The sequence below is a fragment of the Spodoptera frugiperda genome, chromosome 23 (assembly GCF_023101765.2).
Source record: "Spodoptera frugiperda isolate SF20-4 chromosome 23, AGI-APGP_CSIRO_Sfru_2.0, whole genome shotgun sequence".
NCBI lineage: Eukaryota > Metazoa > Arthropoda > Insecta > Lepidoptera > Noctuidae > Spodoptera > Spodoptera frugiperda.
The window spans coordinates 2137842-2160748 of record NC_064234.1 but is presented as its reverse complement, the minus strand read 5'-3'; the positions used below and the strand labels follow the sequence as shown (position 1 = coordinate 2160748).

At 36.2% G+C, this 22907-nt stretch overlaps 3 protein-coding genes across 7 annotated transcripts in view; all 3 read right to left on the bottom strand.

Annotated features, from left to right (window-relative positions):
- LOC118266911 (protein outspread) overlaps positions 1-22907 on the bottom strand; it is a 266463-nt gene that overhangs the window by 91247 nt on the left and 152309 nt on the right. The gene's annotated exons all lie outside the window — the stretch shown is intronic.
- On the bottom strand, positions 4359-6288 carry LOC118266913 (leucine-rich repeat-containing protein 74B-like). Its single transcript, XM_035580557.2, has one exon. The coding sequence runs from the start codon at positions 6179-6181 to the stop codon at positions 4511-4513; it is 1671 nt and encodes a 556-aa protein (XP_035436450.2). The 5' UTR covers positions 6182-6288; the 3' UTR covers positions 4359-4510.
- On the bottom strand, positions 6450-8492 carry LOC118266914 (leucine-rich repeat-containing protein 74B-like). Its single transcript, XM_035580558.2, has one exon. The coding sequence runs from the start codon at positions 8361-8363 to the stop codon at positions 6693-6695; it is 1671 nt and encodes a 556-aa protein (XP_035436451.1). The 5' UTR covers positions 8364-8492; the 3' UTR covers positions 6450-6692.

The following is a 22907-nucleotide window of genomic DNA, read 5'->3' as shown; positions in this document are numbered from 1 at the left end:
AACAATGGCGGATCATGTAATGACTTTTTGTTTACTCTGTGGCCTTATATCACTGATATATTATACTAAAGGGCCTTTTTTCTTTGGTTCCACTTGATTTTAAAGTGGAATTTCGTATGTAGGTTTGAAAGATTGGTTTACTTACTTAGTTGAAAACTTATACCTAGTCAAAACAAATTAATAGTAAACTATGCATTTGTTTCGTATTCTCAAACTTACTCACTACGTTGAAGAATTAGAAGTGTATTTGTGTATTTTTCCAGCTACGGACAACTTAACAAGAGTAGGAATAGGGTGGTTGATAAGCAGTAAGAATCTAACTCTTTCTTACGGCTCTCTGACGGTGTGGTGGGAGAAAACATTGGATGATTTTCCCCAATAAAGAAGAGAGGTGTATTTTTTAAGTATTTTCTGACAAAATTCCAGACAGAATCAATATGAACACCTTGATCATGTTAACGAGTTAACAGTTTGTCTATTGACAGTAAAAAGATTTAAAAGTATGCACAACATACGCTAGACACACCAGTCAAGCACTTGACCTCAAGCTAAAGAAAGCGAGTCTTTTTTCTCATAACAAAACGATCTCACCTCATTGATCTCATTTCTCACCGACGACACGACGAATTCCAATCAGTCTCAGACTGTACGATATAATTTCATACGTTAGCTGTCTAGGCCTCGGGCTAAGAGGCGTGATAACATTAAAAGTAAAAGTGTAAACGATTGTGAGGAAAAGCTTTGGTCGAATAAGTAATAAGTGCTCGCCCACGGTCGGTCGCCACTTCGAATACTTTCTACTGACTTGGACTACGCTTGGGTGTTAGGTTTGTTAGGGCTGGCAGTTCCACGACAAAAGATACGCTTATAGTCAGATCGCCTAGAGTAACAATGGTTATCAACTGGTAAAATAATAATAATTTCTTCTTAATATGAAAAATGGCATTTGACGAACAAGTACAGTTAAAAGTTGTTCAATTCTGTGTTTTTTCTTACTTGATCGATTGGTTCCTAATGCTATCGATCAAATACGGAGTCGGGAATTAGGCCCAGAGACGAAGGAAAGGAAGAATCAGAGGCTTATAAATAAAATAGATAACATTTATCCATTTTCTCATTCATTTCATTCTTAGTCTACGCAATCGTACTACACATTGCATTTTATAATATTAAAATATCCACTAAAAACCCAGTATTATCGACAGCCCTAAATGAATTGGACAAATCGTCGAACGCCGATACAGTTTGCGCGTAATGATAGGCGAAAAAATTGACGCATTACTTTCAATTTATAGCGACAACCGGTGCGCAGGCGCAATCAACATCGCTTGCGTTGACAGAGGTGCGGTACACTGAGAGAATTATTTCAGTTCGAGTTTATTATTATAGTAGATAATGGTGCAACTTAAAATCAATTAATAAAATAAAAATAACAATTTAAAACAGACTCTGTAACGCCATGTTTAATAAAAAAAATCTCTTATAATCAGATAAACAATTTTATTTCAAATTAATGCGATTTTAAGATCAATAATTAAAATTTAATTAAAAAATATAATGAAAAATCGAACGCTGTGTGCATATAAATCTTTATAGAAGAACGCACGCACATCACAATACCCAAAACATCAAAGAACATTTTAATGAATTCTCAACTTTATAACCTAAGCTATAAGGTTGGAATTACACTTCAGTAAATTGACAGTATAGTTTAGCTTGACAAGCTGTTGTCTATAATATACCATCATAAATATTCATAAAGCATTAGTCAAGTGATTACGGGGCGTAATCTTACATTTACCTATTTAATATTTTTAATTAGAAACCGTGAATGGGAGGGTAAAAGGGTTATTCTTAAACAATATTATATTATTAGAAAAATAATTAATTTTCCTTGATCACGCAACTTGAGAACGAGTGCATCAAATTGGAAATATATTTGCTTTATGATCATTATTTCACACTAGTTACTCCCTCTCGGCTCCTGTTGGTTATAGCGTAATGTTGCCTTATAGCCTTCCTCTATAAATGCACTACTCAATACAAAAAGAATTATTCAAATCGATCCAGTAGTTCCGGAGATTAGCGCGTTTAAACAAACAAACTCTTCAGCTTTATATATTAGTGTAGAAATGTAGGTGTAATTGGGCTCCGGTATCTCACTCATACAACGACACACAACGCAAGTGTTGTTTCACGTCGGTTTTCTGTGTGAAATCACATCTGCACTCCTTTTCATTTCACTTCTCTCATTTATGAAACAATCACAAGCAATTAACAAATTAGCAAAGATCGGAGGCAACTTACGGCTCAGTCACTGTACATGTGCAGTTACTGTACATGTCCAGTCACTATGCAAGCACTGCACTTTCTACACAACAGCGAAAGTTACCTGCAACAAGAAAAAAAACGGTAAATTTTAAAATAATGTTTAAAAAGACATATTATGCAGTTTTACTGTTTTGTTTAAAAAACTTCTGTAGATTTTATGGCATGATTTAAACCATGAAACAAAATTAAATACAAAGAGATGCCATAACAGGATTTCCCTTTAACGTAATGTGTGACACTTTACGGGGAGCGCGGGATGTTACAAACCACGCCCCTCTCTATTTTCCAACATGCAGTCCCATGCTACAAAAACATTGCCAATTGTCCACAGTTTAATGTGCCACTTTCTGAGCACTTATCTACATCTTTTTACTCATAACTTCATTGGAATTACGACCAAAAAATCAACGTATTTTGTGAAAATTGTAATAAATTAGTTACATGCTAATGTATTATTATTTACCCTTCATTATAAATAGAATCAACCCACAATAAAGTTCCGCATTACAGAGCAAATAGTTTCTGATACCAAACTATGATAGCGGCTCTGAATACTTTCGTAATGACTTAAACCTACAGGGCTTTCAATATTATATTAATCACCATTTTTATAAAACTAGCTTCTGCCAGCAGCTTTGCCCGCGTTCCCGTGGGATAAAAAGTATCCTATCTCCCAAGTCAGCTCATACCCTGTCTGTATTCCAAATTTTAACAAAATCCATTCAGTAGTTTCAGAGTAATTCTTGGATAAACATCCAAACAAAAAAAACTTTTACGTTTATAATACTAAAGTGTGATAATTATATTTATTTCACTCTTCAGGCAATTAATTAAATATATAATAATTAAAGCCCGTTTGTTGAAAAAAGACAATAAATAAAATTAACAAGTAAATCTTACTCTGATTACTAAGTTTAGTATGAAAGAGCACACACATTCACACAACGAATCCCATAAAAAAATAAAGACTCTTTTCGCACTTTAAAAGCACATTACTTTTTCTGCTTACAAATGTCACAACAGATTACAAGATATCGCGGAAGGAGCTCTTTATTTACACGCTACATAAAGAAAGTGAAGTAAAAAAGGGGTGCTGGAAACTGGCATTGCCAGACCCTAGACGGGTATCTGCTGACAGCCCTAGATAGAGATCTCTGTCAGGACATGACAATATGAGACCTTCAGCTACCATCATCCAACATCTTATTTCAGGTCCACATAGCAACAAGAATGCTGCAGCACTACATTTCCTACAGCATTATCTAGTCGGAGATTATTTGAAAGCAATAAATAATAATAAAGCGGACAAGTCCAGGTTGCGTGACGCACGCTACCGTGCGCCCGCGCAACCGCCGCCGGGAGTACAGCTCCATGCTCCTGCGCCGCAATTTGTAATGTTAATCACAAATAGCTACTTATAAGTTTATGATATGAAGTGTTTCCTTTATTGAGGGTTAAGTAAATCATTCGTTTGTTATGTTTATTTCTATGGAAATTATTTCCTAGCAAATGTAATCCAATATGATTATTTATTTTATTAGACATTTTTATTAGTTTGACAGATAAAGATTGGAGGAAGATATGCCTCCACATGGATGCGAGTCGCTAGTGATAGAGCAAAGTGGCGAACAATTGGGGAGGCCTATGTCCAGCAGTGGACTGCTATAGGCTGATGATGATGATGATGATGATGCCTCCACATGTGTTTTGAATTCTCTAGAAAATTGCAATTTTGGGAAAAATAATATGAAAGCTTATTTATAGCGGTATGGATTAAATTCAACCTACAATAATATCTGGATTACTCAATAAGCACGCACCACATAAACGTGATCTACATGAAATAGATACAAGGTCATCCATTGCCATGCAAATGTTTCTTGTATCACAATATCGTCACAACTGCATGATGACACTGACACACTACTCCTGACGTGAGACAACGGACACGACTCACGCGCAGCCTCATATCCAACATGTAAATCACCTATTTATATCATTGTCGAACACAATTAAAAAGAGACCACTTTAAAAATCTTAACATTTAATCGTTACTTATTATACAAATCTAAAATAAATTCTAATCTAAAAGTATACTAAGTTCCTTATAAGAATATAACCAATCACTAAACGTAAGTACATGAGCTAAAATAAAACTAAGCACTATCCAAATATCGTATTATTTCTTTTTATTTTTTCCCTTTTTAGCCTTTGGTGGAGGGACAGGTTCTACTACAGGGGGAGGGGTCTGTGGTGGCGTCTGCTTATCTGGCCACATACGATGGATAAAGTCAACAATACTATTTAAATTAATAGAAAAGTATTTCCCTTGTCTTGGTCCGCGGAAGACTTCAGATAACTCCAGAACTAAATCTTCATCCAACCTCAGGTCCAATCGTTTTAGTGCTGCAGTAAATTCTTTCACGCCTAGCGGGGTAGGATTTTTGCTATGTAGTTTCAACAAAATTAATACGGCATCAAACCTCTTTGCTTTACTTTTTGCTGAATTACCAATAGCTTGAATTCTATTCAGAAGTAGTTCCCTAGGATCGAACTTGGGAGGTGTTGCTCCAAGTCGCACGTAACCATGAGTAATAATAGTGTCGTTGCGAAAGTTCAGAGATAATATTTCTTGACGCATTTGCATAAACTCTGGTTCAACAGTTACATCTTGAAGAAGAAGTTCTCTTAGTTTGACAGCAGGACTTCTCAAACGCTGGAGTAGTATCATAGCATCTCTTGGAGTAAGAGGATTGAAAGATAGATTTAAACATTGAAGTTTCTTGGCTTTATTTAAATTCTGTGCAATAAATTTTATTGCTTCACCATGCAGTTTGTTGTTGCTTAAATCAATTTTTGTAATGAATCGGTTTAACAGTAGGATCTTTATAGCCCCCCCTATGCGGCTGTCTAGCCCGTTCCAGGATAAATCAAGTTCCCTAAAATGTATATTGTCAGATAAATATGTGCACATCCGAAGTATTGCTTTTGGTGCAACAATAGTATTCCACGATAGATCCAAATGCGATAATTTGTTTCTAATTTCAAATGCTTCACAGAGCGCAAAGACAGCACTATAAGTTAGTTTGTTTCCGCTTAGATTTAAATGAGTGATATCTGCTCCCTGCAAAATGGCTGCCGCTAAATGATGGACCCCTTCGTCATGTAACTCATTTCTTGCGAGATCAAGTTTGGTGAGCGACCGGTTGATGGACAAGGAACAGAAAATGCGTTTAGCACCATCAGGTCCAATTCTACAACCAGTTAAATAGAGTTCTGTTATAGTATTGTTGGTAGTCAGCAGTTGTCCAATATGGAAACATCCATCCCTGCAGATCCAGTTGTCTGAAAGATCCAAGATTTTGACAAATTTGTTTCGACTTAACGCTGCACTCATGGTGGGATATGCCTTTGTATGGATGCCATAGTATTTCAAATCTATCTTGCTATCTAACAATGAGTTATAGAAGCATCTCATTGGACAGATTCCTGCTTTTTTGCACACATGTAGGTACAGTTCTTGGCCATCGTCTGCGAACGTTACTATTGGTTCTGGTTTAGTTAATGCATCTACTATACCAGGATCCTTTATAGCTGGGTAGTTGAAGTAAGGATGCCTGAACACTGAGCTGCAGGAGCATGCTATGTAGTGAGTACATATTTCTCCAGAGCCAGGGTCATACAAACCTTCTTCGTGCAGTTTGAGCTTACTGTGTTTGGAAGGAGCCTCAAGAATGAGGGAAGACCATTCAGATTCCGGTGGGTCCTCTGAGGATTCTACATCATCAAATTGTACAGGGAAGAGTTCTTCGATTGTCACACTTACGACTTCATTGCTGTCGTAATCCATTTTGTTTTTACTTTATTTTTTTGGTTATTTAACTGTTAAATGAACATTTTTAAAACTTATTTTTTGGTCGGTTTTGGTTTTGTTAATGTCAATTGTAATTGATATTTCAGATTTGTATTTTTTCTTAAGAATTGATCTTGTCTTACTTAGAAAAGAGTTTATATAGGTTAGAGCTCACAATAATCTGCCGGTTGGAAGTAACAAATATGAAATCCAAGTAATAGTATATTTTAATTTAGTTAAAATAAAAATAATATAATCGATAAAAAACTCTAGAATATAAAATATATTTATTTAATCAGTTCTTATGAGTTGCATTAAAAATATCTCTAAACACGACTTACCTATAGACGCCATTCGCCATAACAGTCTTAAAAAATTAAATCATACAAAATTAACTAAATATTTATAAAGTAATTAAAATAATTAACTAAAAATCTTAATAACTCCTACAAGTCATCTAAATACTTGAAAAAAGATAAATGTTTCAACATAAAATAAATCACAACGTTCACTTTTTTCCTTTGCCTTTCTTTCCCTTTTTTGCGTCTTTTCCTTTGGGCGGTGGTGGTTCTGGTTCAGGTTCTGGAGGAGGCGTAGGAGGGAGTTTCCTGTCAGGCCATTTTCGTTTGACATACTCTACTATAAGGTCAACATTTACAGTTCTAGATTTAGCAGTTCTTGGACCTGGGAAAGTCAAGCATAATTCTTCTACAAGGCCTTCATCGAGACGTGCTCCAAATGACTCTATAACCCCCCCGAAATCTTTGTTGTTTATTATAGTACGGTTTTCTTTTTGTAGCTGCAGAAATACGAGTGCGATGTCTACTGAACGCTTCTTCGACTTCTTAGTGAGGTATTCAATTCTATTCAGAATCAGCTCCCTAATGTCTGGTCCCTTAGGTATAAAACTGCCAACTACACCTCCGTACGTCACGATTAAATTTTTCTTAGACTTCATACCTTTCATACGTGCGAGTAGATTCAAAAATTCTCCAGTAACAAATACATTATCCAAGTATAACTTATGTAGTTTCACAGCGGGGGCCCTCACTTTATTTAGAACTTTCATAGCATCAGCAGGTGTGAGAGGGTTGAACGACAAATTGAGACAGACTAGTTTCTTAGCTTTGCCTAAATTAGCTATGATGTTAGTTATAGCTTCTCCTTCTAGCTTATTGTTGCTGAGGTTTAGGTCATTTAATAAAGGACACAGCATAATATCTTTTAACGCTTGACTTAATCGAGCACCAGACAATGAGTTCCATGCCAAGTTCAATTCTTGAAGGCAAGTGCTTTCTGATAACTTGGAAAGGAAAGCGTAACTCCCGGGAGTAAATACTTTGTTCCACGAAAGATCTATATGAGTGAACTTGTTGTTTGTCTCGAAAGGTTCTGCCAACAGCATAACACCTCTTCCAGTTATATTATTATAGCTTAAATTGATTTTCTTTATGTCTATCCCATAGAACACTGCCTTCGCAATATGCTCCATGCCCTCATCCCCTAACTGGTTATAGCTCAAATCAAGATTCTGCAGGCCTCTATTTTGTGGCAAGCTATAAACCAGCCGGGAGACACCCGTCGGACCAATTCTGCAGCCGCGCAAAATGAGATCTGTTATAGTGTTGTTCGATAGAAGCATTTCTCCCAAATGATAGCTGGCGTCGTCGTTCAAAAAGTTATCAGTAAGATTTAAAGTTTTGACTGTCTTGTTGTACCTTAAAGCGATGGTCATCGCCCGGATTCCTGCAGCACTGACACAGTAATATCGCAGGTCTATCTCTTTATCGAGTAAACCTCTATAAAAGCTCCTGACTGGACACTGGTTCATTTTGCGGCAGGTGGCTAGATATAACTCTTGGCCATCGTCGGGGTACACGATCGGTTTCTCAGGTTGTAACAAAGCTTCCTCAATCCCCGGGTCTTTGATGGCTGGGTAATTGTAGTAAGGGTGTCGTAGTATGGAGCTGGCGGACACTCCTATATACTTGGCACATATTTCTCCGCTGCCGGGATCATACAACCCTTCCTCATAGAGAAGTTTCTTCTGATTTTCTTCAGGTATTACTATTTCCAGCGACGACCACTGTTCTGGTGGTAATTCTATGGAGCTCTCCACAGATTGTACTTTAAATATTGTTTCTACTACCTCAGATACAATACTAGTCTCTGAATCCATTTTAACGGCGAATTGTTTACGATTAAGGAATAAGTGAAATAAATAACTTATACAAAATAAATCTATTAAATAATAACTGAGTAAACGTATCTTAACGAGTTTGACATTGACAATGCATGATAAATGTCATCGGAATTACCATTGACTATTAGAAACTTTTTAAAAATAAAGCGATTATATGTCCAACCTCTTTTACTCAATTTGCGATTAATAGTTTCTGAAGCCTGTTCAATAATCGGGCGTAAAGATTTTAATAGTAGTTTAATTACTGGAGCTGGCAATAGGCGCGGAACACATAAAGTTTTACGATACCATAATTATCGTAGAACCTGATAGGAAATGAAGCGATGGAAGATTAGTTCCATATTTTTATATCGATTGATCAAGAATATTCCGATAAGGATGAAAAATACAACTTAATTCAAGAGAGATAAAGGGTGTTTTAGTTAAAAATAAACTCATCTGAAGTGAAATATTTACAAGTTAACCCGTTTGAACACGTTTGTTGGTTTGGTTTTGATTTGACATCCAGATTTGGAAAGGTTTGGACCTAAATAGAAGTAGACATACTATTGTATGCCCAACCGAACCTCTAGTGGAAATTTAGTCCGATCGACTTTGAACTTTCTCCAAAAGACATCAAATATGATAATCCAATACCAAGGTAACTTGATACCGTTGATTTCAAATTCAAAATATTTAATATGGAGAAGGATTTAGCAATGTTGAAGAATAACAATGTTGGAATGTATAAAATGATACCTAGAAATGGCTTTCATGTGAAGAGGGAAGCACTCAGAGTGAAAGTATGGCCGGAGGGCACAGCACAAGAGGGCAAGGCCGAGACTCCTATGAGATTGTAATGCGTGTATGAGAATCAATGATCGTGATTATAGATGTAACTGATAAGCTCAAGTGGAATAATCTGCATTAACTTAATTGGATTAAGTTTCATTTTAAATTGAAAGTTATTACAGGTTTTGTAATCTCATGAATGAGATTATAGAACTGAATGAAACTGTCACGATAGGATTTTTGGAGGAGATTAGCAAGTCCGTAACGATTCTGAAATATTATATTTAAAATTGCAGTTAAAGTTAGGGGTTGCTATTACCATTGGGGGTAGGCAGAGGTGCCCATTACGGCACGTAAAGCTGCTATACAATGTACACCCACTTTTCACCATTTGTGTTATAAGTCCCAAGTAATAGGGGGATGAGCCTATTGCCAAATACTAGACACAATTCCAGACTCCGTGCTACTACTGAGAAATTTTCGAAAAAACGAAAAAAGCCCACTATGCCCGACCCGGGAATCGAACCCGAAACCTCTTGTCCGACAATCGCACTTGCGACCACTCGACCAACGAAGCAGCTAGATGTAATATAATAGATATCTTGCGTGCATTCAGCAAACAATTCAACCTCCATTCAGTACAAACAACAAATGAAATGAATTCAAAATAATTTGAAACATAACGATTCTCAGGCCATATTTCAAGTGCTAGCAGCTCTAAGTCTTAAGTTATCATGTGACCCCATGCTCTGACGGAGAGAGTTTCCTAAGGTCCGTAACACTTATTTGAATATCCGCCAATCGAGTAAAGTGAACATTTACACCGTAACGAATGACGATTGCAACCAATTTGGGAGTGTGGCGAATCTAAAGAATTGCTCGTGTGATTGAGGACATGTATCGGTCCTTTGGAACTTTCGGGTTTTTGTGTTTTGTGGGAATTAGAGAGTAATTTTGTAAAATGTTTACTTATATTTTTTAAGAATTTGTGTTTTTTATCGATTTCGGTATTTTGTTGATCCTTTTTAAGTCTTCTACCAATTAAAACATAACCTGTATCTACTAATGAACTACCAAATCGAACAGACGGACACCTTGCAATCATTTTAGACTCTTTCGTAGCACATATACAATTTTGTACCTACAAAACTGTTTTTCGTAATAATAGTAAAGCAATAAATTAATGCTTGACCAATGATAAGGAACAATGTACACAGTGATATTAAATTCTTTCACAATAGCCTAGAATTGTTATGCCCATTCGACATAAGGGAGTCTTCACACAAGCACTGCAGATCGTGAGCGGTTTTGGGAGCACGAGTTTATTTTACGTTCAACGTAATCGAATCGTGTATGACGTTCTGATTGGCCAGCTACATCGAACTGACCAATCAGTAACCTTATTACGAGTTTGCTGTACGTTTAACGAAATCGAAACGAGAGCGCGTTTTATTGGCCGGCTCAAATGAATCAACCAATCAGAACGTAGAAACCGCTGTTGTTTTGATTTCGTTAAATATTAAAGAAACTTGTACTAAAGCCCATTGTGGGCTGAACAAGAACGTCTCGATCTCGTTAACAGTTATAAAACAAATTCGTAATTAGACTTCTGAATATTTTACTCAATGAAAAACGATCGTGTTGAGTTGAAGTTCAGCGATAAATCCTGTTACAATGTTCCGACTAATACCCAGTCATCCAGCCACCAGTATTGATAATAAATTAGTTTATAAATAACTTTTACTGGCTTCCGCAAACATTATCATGTGCAAACTATCGCAAGTAAAATCTTAATGTCACATCAGACTTTTTATGCCATTGTAAAGGCAGACAAAGTAACAACCCGCTTTATGGAAATCCGTTACTTTAGCATATGGAAGCAACACTACCTAGCGGTGTATTTCACATTGGGCTGGTTAAACTGACCCTTTTGCTTCATTGTTAAAATTTTCACAGCGAGGAGAAAAACGCACGTTTTTATTCAACAATATGTAGTCCACTTATAAATTTACTTGTCCAAGATAAGAGATTAGTGCATTATAATTGATTCGGACTGGGTGCGCCTGCGCACCTAATTGATCTGAAATGTTTGTATTGTGTGTAATTCGATCGCCTTGTAAGGCCGACAGTTAAGTCGCCAGTAAGAATGGAGGTCGCGGGTTCGTATTCGTATGTAATTGATGTAATTACCTGTTTAACATTAAATAAGGATAGCTGATAGCCCTGTGATCACGGTTAAGGTGATCGAGCCAAAAAAGTGCAATAGAGAACGACTTGATTTTATAAGCAGATTTCGCTCACGCTTCTTACCCAAATAGGGAAACCTCTAATGCATCAATTAAGAGATTTAAATAAATACCAGGGTAACGATGCAATGCCTAAGCCCAAGGGGAAAATTGAAATGTCTGGCCATAAATTGTGACCACAAAAATATCGTTGCCGCTTATACTCGCTTTTCATTCCCGACACCGGAATACATATTGCTATTCTATTCCATAAACAACATCCAAGTAAAACGCAGCACATCTGAATCACAGCTACCACAAAGAGTGTTCTAATCGCAATAAATTGTTGAGGTGCGCGCGCGCAACATAAATCAGCGGCGCGGGCGCAGCGACAGCGCCTCTCATAACCACCGCCCGGTTTTGGTACTATTTGATTTAGAGAAATGGAAAGGCGTTGCCATTGTTTTCTCTTTAAAATTTACAGAGCCCAGATAAACTGTATTTGGTTTTGTAATGAAAGCACTATTTGTTTAATAAAGTACCGTGATTTACTGAGCGTTTTGAGGGAATGCAAATTGCCTGTTCAAATATGCAGGGACCTAAGAAAGTGGCGGTGTCGGTGGCGGCCCTTTGTGTGCGGCATGCTTATTTTGAATTTACATTGTTTCGACAGATTTTTAGAATTCGAAATTAGCTTTCTAAATACTGGTATCTGGTATCGCAGCCGGTGCACTGTACTGATATATGAAACTAGTTGGGCGACGTCAAGTTTTTCTCTTTCACGAACAAGTTGATGATGCAATTCTTCTGTAAAATATTTCGCTACCTCGTATACATCAATCGCGTAGGTACATGTAATAAAACAAAAACATCGAATACCTGACTTCGTATACATTATAATATGTTGCGCAAGCGACCCATACGATCAGCTGTCAGTCCCAAAACGCTGACAGGCAAAAATCCACGAAAAACAATTCGACATTACATTGCATATGTATTGTTTTGGTTGGGAGCAATCACAAAACAGAATAATGTTAATTGCTCACTCGTCTTAGCTCCGGCGCGTGCGCACGTTTGGCAGCAAAAAGGATGAGCCATAAAAGGCTTTAAGGATACAAAAGAGGCCGCAAGAATCCATGAATAAAAATACCGAGCCAAAAAGCGTTGGCGCCAATTATGGTGCGTTTGGGCATCTCTAAACCCGTGGATCGACGAGGTGCGCGTGAGTGCACGCGTAGTGTATAAGGGATGGTACATGTGCAACTGTCACGAGTGTGCGTGATTTAATTATTGTGCGAGTAAAGACTTTTTGTTGTGTTTGTAAAGGTAGACTGTATTTTGGGAGTACGGGAGGTTTTTTGGTGGACATTTTACATATTATGTTGCTCCAGGGGGCATAACATGGGCCCTAAATGGCTCTAATTGCCAGTCAGTCGCCACTGGCAAGTTGATTGTTGAGCTGGTACATTGTTCCCGCATTTTAAGTAGATACTTATTTGGTGTCCGTTGTCAATTATGTACAGAGTGATAATTTTTGGAAGAGCTTCTGATTTTTGTAATTTAATTTGACAATTGGACCAATAATCTTTAGTGGAAACAAAACTGCGACGTTTAAGATATTTCCTACTACAAGATATCTTAGGTAATATCAAGATAATCGACGCTAACATTGTACGTGGCATAACTTGCTCATGAGAAAGTGATTCGAGGGGATTTGTGAAGGAAATCAATTTCCTAGATCGATGAAAGTTTAAGCTCTTGAGCAATTTCACTGGAATCAGATGTTCCGATGTAACACGTTCCTGCAGACGTCGGTATGATTAGCTGGTTATGTCGGTGATATACTGTAATGCTATGCGTTTCTCTTTTATTGGGGATTTTGCTTAGATATGGTTAGAATAGATAAAGTTTGCATACATATAGAGGTAATGTATAAGTGTTTAAAGGGCATCCACTATTCGTCAGTTATGGTCAGTCCTACTGTAAAAGAGGTCGAGTCTATTGCCAAAATGCACAATCCAAAAGGCGGTAGGTACTATCATTGATTGCATTTTTAACCGAAATCCCAAAAAGGAGGAGGTTCTTATTTTAGCCAGAATGTTTTTAAATTCAAAACAATCTAATATCAGTTTTCTCAACCTAATGAATGACAATCGAACTTACGAATTGCCATTTCAACGAAAATAGTATTTCAACTAAAATAATCCTAATCAAATGCTTTTTTGCAGCATCTAACGGCACCTTTATAGCCACAATTATTCCCGAAGTAACCCGAAGCTGACCGAACAAACCCGAACGGTATTTAACACCTGTAAATCAAGCAATGAGCAAATGAATAGAATTACAACGTTCTTTGTTTAAAATGGCCTTCATATTTGCACATTATGAGCGCCGCAGGAGTTTGAGAATTAACTTGCACAATTGATAATAATGATATTAAATGCAATACGATGTTATTTGTTTGGTAAGCAGAGTGGAAATAGACAAAAGCCCAACATTTTGTACCAAGACACACCTTCAACATGTAAATTAAAATCTTTTGATTTGTAAGGATATAATTAAATAAAGGATCAACTGACAGATGGATAGACAGACGTATCCTTTAGTATACGTTTGTCTTTCAATCCTACCTTTGCTTAGCTTATGAATGTTATAATTAATATTTAATTCTTAAAGCATCGATAATTTTGCAATAGATAAGAAATTCATCGCCAGTTGTTTTTGATTTCATAGTACATATTTACTTATGTAAAAGTTTGGATTGACCCTGCCTTGGTGTGGCAATAGGCTCGCCCACTAAACCGATGCTAATGACTTGGTGACCAAAAAATGCATTTACAATACCTTCGACTTTTGGACAAGCCTAATCATCTGCATTCAATACATCTATTGAAGCAATTACCTCCGATCGATTCCCAGGTAACGCCAACGCAAAGTTTAAGTTCCAAAGCCCTTAATAGTCTATCAAACTTATTGATTTAATTAAAAATCTCGGTATCTACCTGCCCCATAGCGAGATAAACCCACACCTGTTATCTAGAGCAAGGTGAAATGTTAATTACATACCATATAGATTTACTAACCACATTATAAATGCATACACAGAACCCTTATTACAACGGCATAAATAACATTTTTCGCAATCACAACTGTATAAACTAATTGCAGATTTGCAGCGTGGGACACTATTTTGAGGTTACAATCGAGTTCTCGTAATTAATAATCGATTCATTGGAACGTTTGTATCGATTCGGAATCGATTACAAAAAGTTATGAATGGTTGGTATTTGTTGTTGTGTGGCTTTTACGTTATTTCGATTGGTTTGTCCACGATACTGTTCGCATTCTTAGGTTTTGCTGTATAAAAGTAGGTCTTATATAATTGTTTTATAGGATTGTTTTTTGAACTAATTGCTTTTGTAGAATACCAAGAATTTACTAGATTGTCTCGTATGGTACAAGTTGTACTCCGCAACGGCAATGTCATAATATGGTTACGAGGCCATAAAATAAATATAATAGCTATATAATAGCTTATCAAGTCCTTGGATAATTATTATTAGCACTTCAGTAAAATATTTCGAGAAGCAGACCACTACTCCGGTTGGTAAAAAAGCAGATGTAAACTTTATATAAATTTTTAACATAAATAAATAAATCATTAGTCATTCATTACAACAACGGACGATTCATCATTCGTTCATTACAAAAGTTTATTAAACTCGTGCTAAAATGTTTTTATATTATTCTGGATCCCAAATACTTCAATAACAAAGGAGCTAATTTCGATTGATGATCCAAAGGGATCTGCGTGAATGGAGAGGATGTTTGTACATAATTATGAGATCTTTTTGAAAGAAACGAACATTTGAGGGATCTTTTATTCTTTATATTTTCTCAGTGTTAGCACGAAGTCTATAATTGTGCCCGGTATATGGCAATAGGTTTATTTAAGAGATGAGAAACTGGTGAATCGTGGATGTGACTGTATATCTGTGTACCTTTGCTTTACTTTTTGGATGTTTGTCCGTTAATCACGCTGAAATTACTGAACGGATTTTGATAAAATTTGATATACAATCAAACAGTTCACTTGGGTTATAGGATACTTTTTAATGGGAACTCAGGCGAAGCCGCTGGCAGAAGTTAATATGTTTATATATTTGCTAATAAATATACAATTTTATAATATCTAAACACAGTTTACTTTAAAGCTTGATTCCCTCTTTATTTTACCTCTGTACCTAAGTAATAATAACTCGGCAAACATTTGAATACAACAATACAAACCTTTCATCGTTTTCAAGACCATTAATAAAATCACACTCGATCATTACGATACGGATCAATTCATTCGTTTATATCTCGATCTACAATCTACAATAATAATACCTTTGCCGAATTTCGAGTATTCAATGAAAATAATTAACCTTTTCATATTTGCACTGCAATCAAAACTGAACCCTCTACGACATAAAACATGTTCCATATTCCTTTAACGATTGGAATAAAGAATAAAAGCCTTTGAAAAATTATATACAGGGGGTTATTCAAAAATATAAAAGACTGGTCCTTATTCGAGGGTTGGACCTACAGACTTGAAAAAAAAAAACAAAGAAGATTGCATGCTCCCACAACATGAAGATATGTTTATAAGAAAAGAAATTACATGTTTGTGCCCAGTAAATGTACTAAATGATGCCCTGTGCGATAATTTAATTAAGAACTGAGGTGGTTTATGCAGTCTTTATGGCCTAGACTAGACGGGGGACCTAGTGTTTAATTTTACACATTATTGAAACGTTTAGCTTGGGAAACTAAAAGAAACAAGAGCTGTTGATGTTGTTTTTCGAGTGGGTGCTGACAAATATAAATATATTTTTGTCAGAGCCTTATCTAAATGGGTTCTTCATGTGGAAATTAAATCAGTAATTATAGTATTATTTAAACATTCCTGTTTGTCTCTAAACAAAATATTAATTTTTCAATTCAAAATAACGACAACAATAAGTACGTTTTTCTAAGATTTAAAGTAAACTTTAATAAATAGTAATAGACTAAAAGGTAATTGCAAGACTCTTGCTGCAAGACCAAGACCAAGACCAAGACTGGGAGCGCAAGACCAAGACCAAGACCAGGTGTATTGGCGCAAGACCAAGACCAAGACTGGCTAAGTCTCGTCTTGTTCTTGCATTTGGGCAACACTAAATAGTTTAAGTACCTATCCATTAATTGTCTCTGAGTGCGGCGGATAGACTTTTATCTCACGGGACCGCAGGCGCAGCCGCTGGCTAAGCTAGTACTACATAAAGAAAAAGAATAGTTCATTAGAACAATATAATACTTAAATCCCACACTTTGACTAACTGCCGATTAAACAACACACTGGCTAACATCTTATTAATACTAAATAAAGAATAAAAATAGTTCATTAGAACAATATAATACTTAAATAACTTAGAGAGCTATTATCCCACACTTTGACTAACTGCCGATTAAACAACACACTGGCTAACATCTTATTAATACTACATAAAGAAAAAGAATAGTTCATTAGAACAATATAATACTTAAATCCCACACTTTGACTAACTGCCGATTAAACAACACACTGGCTAACATCTTATTAATATTAACAACGAAATGTAACTAACTTTAAAGAAGGCTATTTAATTAAAGTAAGCCGCAAAGAGCCGTAAAATCCGGTATAAATTGTACTAAAACCTTTTATTGCGCACGCGCATCGAATGTTATTCGAGTGGTAGGTAGTAGGGTTGGCATGACCGTCAATTTTGGAAAATTGTAGTTGTTAAATTATTTAAATTGAAATGCTAGTTTACAAACACTTTTATGAAAACCACATCTTAACCGGTTCGGCCATTCGTTAGATAATAGCGCGCAACCATACATATAAACTTTCTTACATAGGAGTACATACAGGTCTAACAGAGAGCCTCCTTTATTGAAGTCGATAAAAAAATTTAGTTTCTTGATTTATTTTATTTTGTCCAAATGACCTGTAAATAATTATTTTATTACTGACAGCCCTGAAAACGCTAATTCTTTAGAATTGTTGAACTTATAAAACGGATTGGAACACTTTTATTATTCAAAGCAATTAAAGGTAGAGGAGTAAACTCCTGCGCAGCCGAAGTAGCGTTTATCCTAATTTAATTATTTTCAATTTAACTATAATAATAATAGTATTTCATTTTAATTGCAGTCGGCAGATTATATTAATGGCGTAATGGATTTTTAGTTTTTTAGATTTTATTTTTGATCTATTTGCACACAACCATTAGGCTTTTAATAGTCAATACTGAAAATGAAAATTGTAGTATTCTTTTGACTGAAAACTATACCAATTGCAATTAAATTCTTAAACCTTTACCAATAAGATCCATAGTTCATTGTAACAAATTTAAGCTGACATAACCTATTCTAGACAATTGCTCAGTGCCCTTAGTACGAGTTCTCATTTCGATTACTTTAAACGTAAGTTTGAGCGCGTTCGACGCTGTGATTGGTTGGTTTATTCAAGTCGGCCAATCAGAGCACCGAACGCGCTCTTGTTTCATTTTCGTTTAACGTAAAGCAAACTCATACTAAGAGTTCTGATTGGTTGTTTTATTCGAGCCGACCAATCAGAGTGCCGAAGTACACAGAAGACGTTAATCTTAACACAGATATTAATATTTGACCCTTACAACCGACAGTACAATATACCCACAATAAATAAAGCCTGTAAGAAACAATTACAATTGATTGTACAAATAATTTATTTAATTGGCATAGCTAATTAATCTCTCGCCCTGTGGGTGGCTGGCTTATATACTATGCTGGTATATGTTCTTGAATTTATTTTATTGTTTTTTCTTTACCTTTAAAATAATGATTCTTTAGTCAGTCAGTTAAGTCATTGTCAATGGTTCGTGAGTGTTCATTCACTGATGTACTTAGGGGCCTCTTCTACAGAGGGCTTAGTTCTAGTTTGTTTTAGCGTTTAGGGAAATCGAAACGCCTTCGCTATACGCTCTGATTGGCTTGCTGCAAAGAATCAGCCAATCTGTAGGCCCCTGAGGTTTTGGTTGGTTTTGGTTTGGAGGATTTGCCATAATTTCCACAGCTAGCAAGTGTCCAGTACCCTTAGTAAGAGTTTTCTATACGATGGGTAGCAACGGGATGATTTATAGCCAGTAAGAGTCTGACACTCCCTCTCGTCTCACACAAGGCGGGAGAAGACATTGGATGATTTTCCACCCTCACGAAAAAAGTGTAAAACTAGGATCAGAAGATCTAACTTCAGTCAACAATATCAAAAGACTCATTCATTACAAAATCCACAAATAGAAATAAATACACAATTTGACTAGTTCTACATAACTAGTCAACTACACAAGTCCGGCCATAACATCAGACACAATGCAAACGCGACCTTGCGCTAGCGCATCTTTACAAATATTATGTCACTGCGCCGAGTTAATAAATGGTTTTGTTTGATTAATAGGTTTTTACTAACGTTTGTGACCTTGGTTTAGATTTTAACTATTAGATTGTGTTAAATTGTTTACTTGTGAGAATGGCTAGATATCGTGAGATGCGCTTGCGACTTTAATAGGCTTTAAAGACTGCATATTTTTGAGGTGAGTAGAAATTAATGATCTTATAGAAATTGACATTTTGCATGTGAGCATCTACAAGTTCAACGGCCGAGTAAGGGCCTCGGGTTTGATTCCCGAATAGAGTGGGTTTATTCGCTTTTCCGATTTTTATTAGGTTTTTTCAATCAGGAATTGTGTCTGGTATCATTCTAATGTGAAAGTTTATTTATTTGGATATTTGTCCGTCAACTACGCTAAAACTACTGAACTGATTTTGATGAAATCTGGTATACGTAGTATAGCAATAATTTATCCGAGACTCATAATATAACATAACTAGTGAAGACAAACTCTTCAAATCTTTAAATGACTCCACTATGTTCACATATAAAACTGTTTATAACATATAACATATCATATGTTATATATTTAACTAAACATACAATTCACAGAATAATGTTAAACTTTCCTCAGTACTCGACAGTAACTTTTACTTTTATATCGAAGAGTTAAGTGATACTTAAGTTAAGACCGCGTTAAGTGTCCACTCTGTATAACTTGAAGTGTCAGCATAAAAATAATGGTAGTCAATTAACGAGGTTATGTAATAACTTGATGGTATTTTATTGAGAGAAATATAACTTAACTTACTTAACGTTACGGCTGCTGTTTCTTGGTGGGGTAGACAGAGGTGTAAGTGCAAGTGTAGGTAGGCGCAGCTTACATAAATATTACTTACTGGCTCTGTTGATGGTCACAGCCACTTACAATCGATCGTAAATGTTGATTGCTTACCTGAAAACAAAATAAAAGTGTCATTAGTATTGATATTATGTAAAGGAAAATAGTTCAGGATATTGGTATTTTAACTAAGGTACGGTAACTTTTCTGATTGATAGTTCTTTCCGATCGAGTAAATATGTATAATATATAATATGAATATTCTTTAACATATTTTAATTTGTTCGTACAGACCTTAGTATCAACTTAATACGAATACTATTCGTGCTACTAAATCAAAGCATCCTTTTACGACAAAATCACCAATTCACAAACAAAATAAACTTCTACCGAAATACAATTATGTACCAAAATGCCTTATCCTGATCCAAACTACACGACATTCGCATACCGATGTACGATAACATACTCCATCCTTTTCTAACATTTACAAACGATATATGAGAGAGTGAGACAGCAAACAGACTTGCTAATGAGTAGGTGAAATGCATTCTTATGATATAGGGACAGTGAAAGTGCTAGCAATTGTTGCTATGCTATATAGTCGGGGAGCCCATGACGGGATTTTGGAATTCACTCGAGTAGGTGAATATTTTTACGAAATGCCTTGGCTGTTGAGTATAACCAACAAAAACCTGATCCAACCAGAATATTAAAAAAATATATTTAATAACTTTTTATTTCGTAAAAATAAATGCAAAAAAATTTGTCAAGTTGGGTCTTCATTTTTGAAATGATTTCATTTCTCTGTAGCCAACCCCATCACGCAGACTAAAAGATTAAGATTCTTTTCATCATAAAATCTTCAATCTATCTCTATAAAGGGTCCTATTTTCATTACCAAGTCTTCAAAATCCAACATATTCTTAGAAGAGTAAATCAGAATCAGTTATCGCGAGCTCCTCTACTATAAAGAGAGACAATTTATTTATCTTTTGTCACATGAAATCATTGGCCGCGCCGCCATTGACAGTATACAATTCGGATATTGTAAGCCGCCGTCTGTGTCTCAACAATTGCCTTTAAATGTTTTTGATTAGTCTATGGATTCTATAGAACACTGTCGGCTAGTTGAAAGGGAGGCTGAAGTGTTGGAGAATCTTCTCTTTAGATATTCGGAGATCAATGTGAAAGCAGGAGTTTAGGAAGGGTTGTTTAACAAAATCTGTTTTAGCAACTATTAATGTATATGTATATCTCGTCAGGCCTTATGTGGTAGGCAGAAGCGCACTTTACGACACGTAATACGTAATGCGTCTGTACAATATACACCCAATTTGTAATACGTCTCATGTAATAGGCTTCGCTGTGAGGCTATTGCATATACTGGGCCCAGTTACAAACTCCGTGATATTACTGAGAAATTTTCGCATCGAACCCGAGACCCTTTGCCCGGCAGTCATGCCTGCGACCACTTGACCAACGACGTAACTATTAATGGTGTCAAAAGTATTAAGGCTGAAGTCAGGACATGATGGAAATTTCTTCTCCTGGAATCTGATGAAGCTACAATTTGGAAACTTTTAAACTTGTTCCCTAATTATAACTTCAACCACCCACAGTCAAAATCCCCCCAAATTGCCCCCAAATTCATCCAGTCAACACAGAAACGTCGCCACGTTATATTTCAATGTCAATTTGCTCCCTATCGGGTACGGCCCGGCATTGAACCGGCACTCTCCCGGCCGGCCACACCCGCCATTGTCTCCGTAGGGCTGTCAGATCTACAATCTCGATTCAGTCTAGATTCTACCGGACTTTGGAAAGATATTGACCCTTTCTACAAGTATTGTAAAGGTAACAGTAGTTTAGGGTTACTTATAGATGTTTAAGAAAGAGGTAACCGTAAAGTTGGGTGAAAAACTAGCTGTTCAGTTGATCTTATTGATTTTGCTGTTGTTTAGTTTGTAAAAGGCTTTAGATGGTATAGTATATAATATTTCGTAGTATGGTATTGTAATCGCAGTACTTGAAGTAAAATGTGTCGTTGTTACTATTAAGAATATACTTTTAAGAAGAATTCATCATCATATCAGCCATGAGACGTCCACTGAAGAAAAATTACCAAGTAATATTAGTTCAATTGCAAAAATACTTTTATCTTTCTAAGTTCCCAACTCAATGTAGCGAAACACACTGAATGAACAAAGTGAAGTATGATTATCGAATTAATCTAAATCAAATAATCTGTAGTAACTAGTAACATATAAACTTTCATTACGCTTTCATTTCAAGATTTAACCTTTTGACCCTTACATAACAAAAACCAACACACACGAACACACAAAAATCTAAACACACCGGACAACCCTACACATGTCAGTGTTACACTGATCAGTGATCACTTGTCAGCGACTAACAAATCAAGATCAATTTTGATACACTTAGGCCCAGCGCACACTGGTGGCGCGGTGAAGATACTGAGAATAAATCAATTTGAAATAAGCCTTAGCTACTATGTCATACGGATGAAAACGGCATGCTAAAGAAGCTCGACTAAAATCTTTATGCCATAGTCCATCATCATCAACAGCTGAAAGATGTCCACTACTGGACAAAGACCTCCCTCTTAGTCCTCCACGCAAAACGTCAGCTAGCCTCCTGCATCCACTGACTCCTCGCGACGATGTCATCGGTCCACCTAGCGGAAGGTCTGCACACGCCTCGTCTTCCAGTCAGTGGTCTCCACTCGATGACTTTCCTGGCCCAACGGCCATATGCCATAGCAGTTAAGGTTTATTTTAAATTGGTTTGTTCTCAGTATCTTCGCCGTACCTCCGCCAGTGTGCGCTGGGCCCTAATTTAAATTTTATCTCCTCTCCCTTTCCAGTCAATGTCAAATTATATCTCTATTTCACTCTAAATCGTGCGCGAGCGACGCTGAAGTTAGTCATGATCGAGCTATCATTTGTCAGGGCGATTTTTTTTATGAATTGATAACAGAATTTGGTTTGACATTTAGCATATTAGGCGGATAGTAATGCGAAATATCGTTTGGTATGTGGACAAGGACCTGTCAATTGTTTGGTCAATGACCTTTGGGAAGTAGGAACACCATTACCTAATGGGATTGACTAACTTAATATCACTCCAAACAGGATTCCTGTCACATATAATCAAGAAGTAAGCCAAAAGGGGATACACGTAGAAAGTAGTTTGAAAATGCATAAAATTATGAGCAA

Excerpts from the sequence above, each read along its gene's own strand:
- LOC118266913 (XM_035580557.2), bottom strand. The coding sequence starts at position 6,181 with ATGGATTACGACAGCAATGAAGTCGTAAGTGTGACAATCGAAGAACTC.
- LOC118266914 (XM_035580558.2), bottom strand. The coding sequence starts at position 8,363 with ATGGATTCAGAGACTAGTATTGTATCTGAGGTAGTAGAAACAATATTT.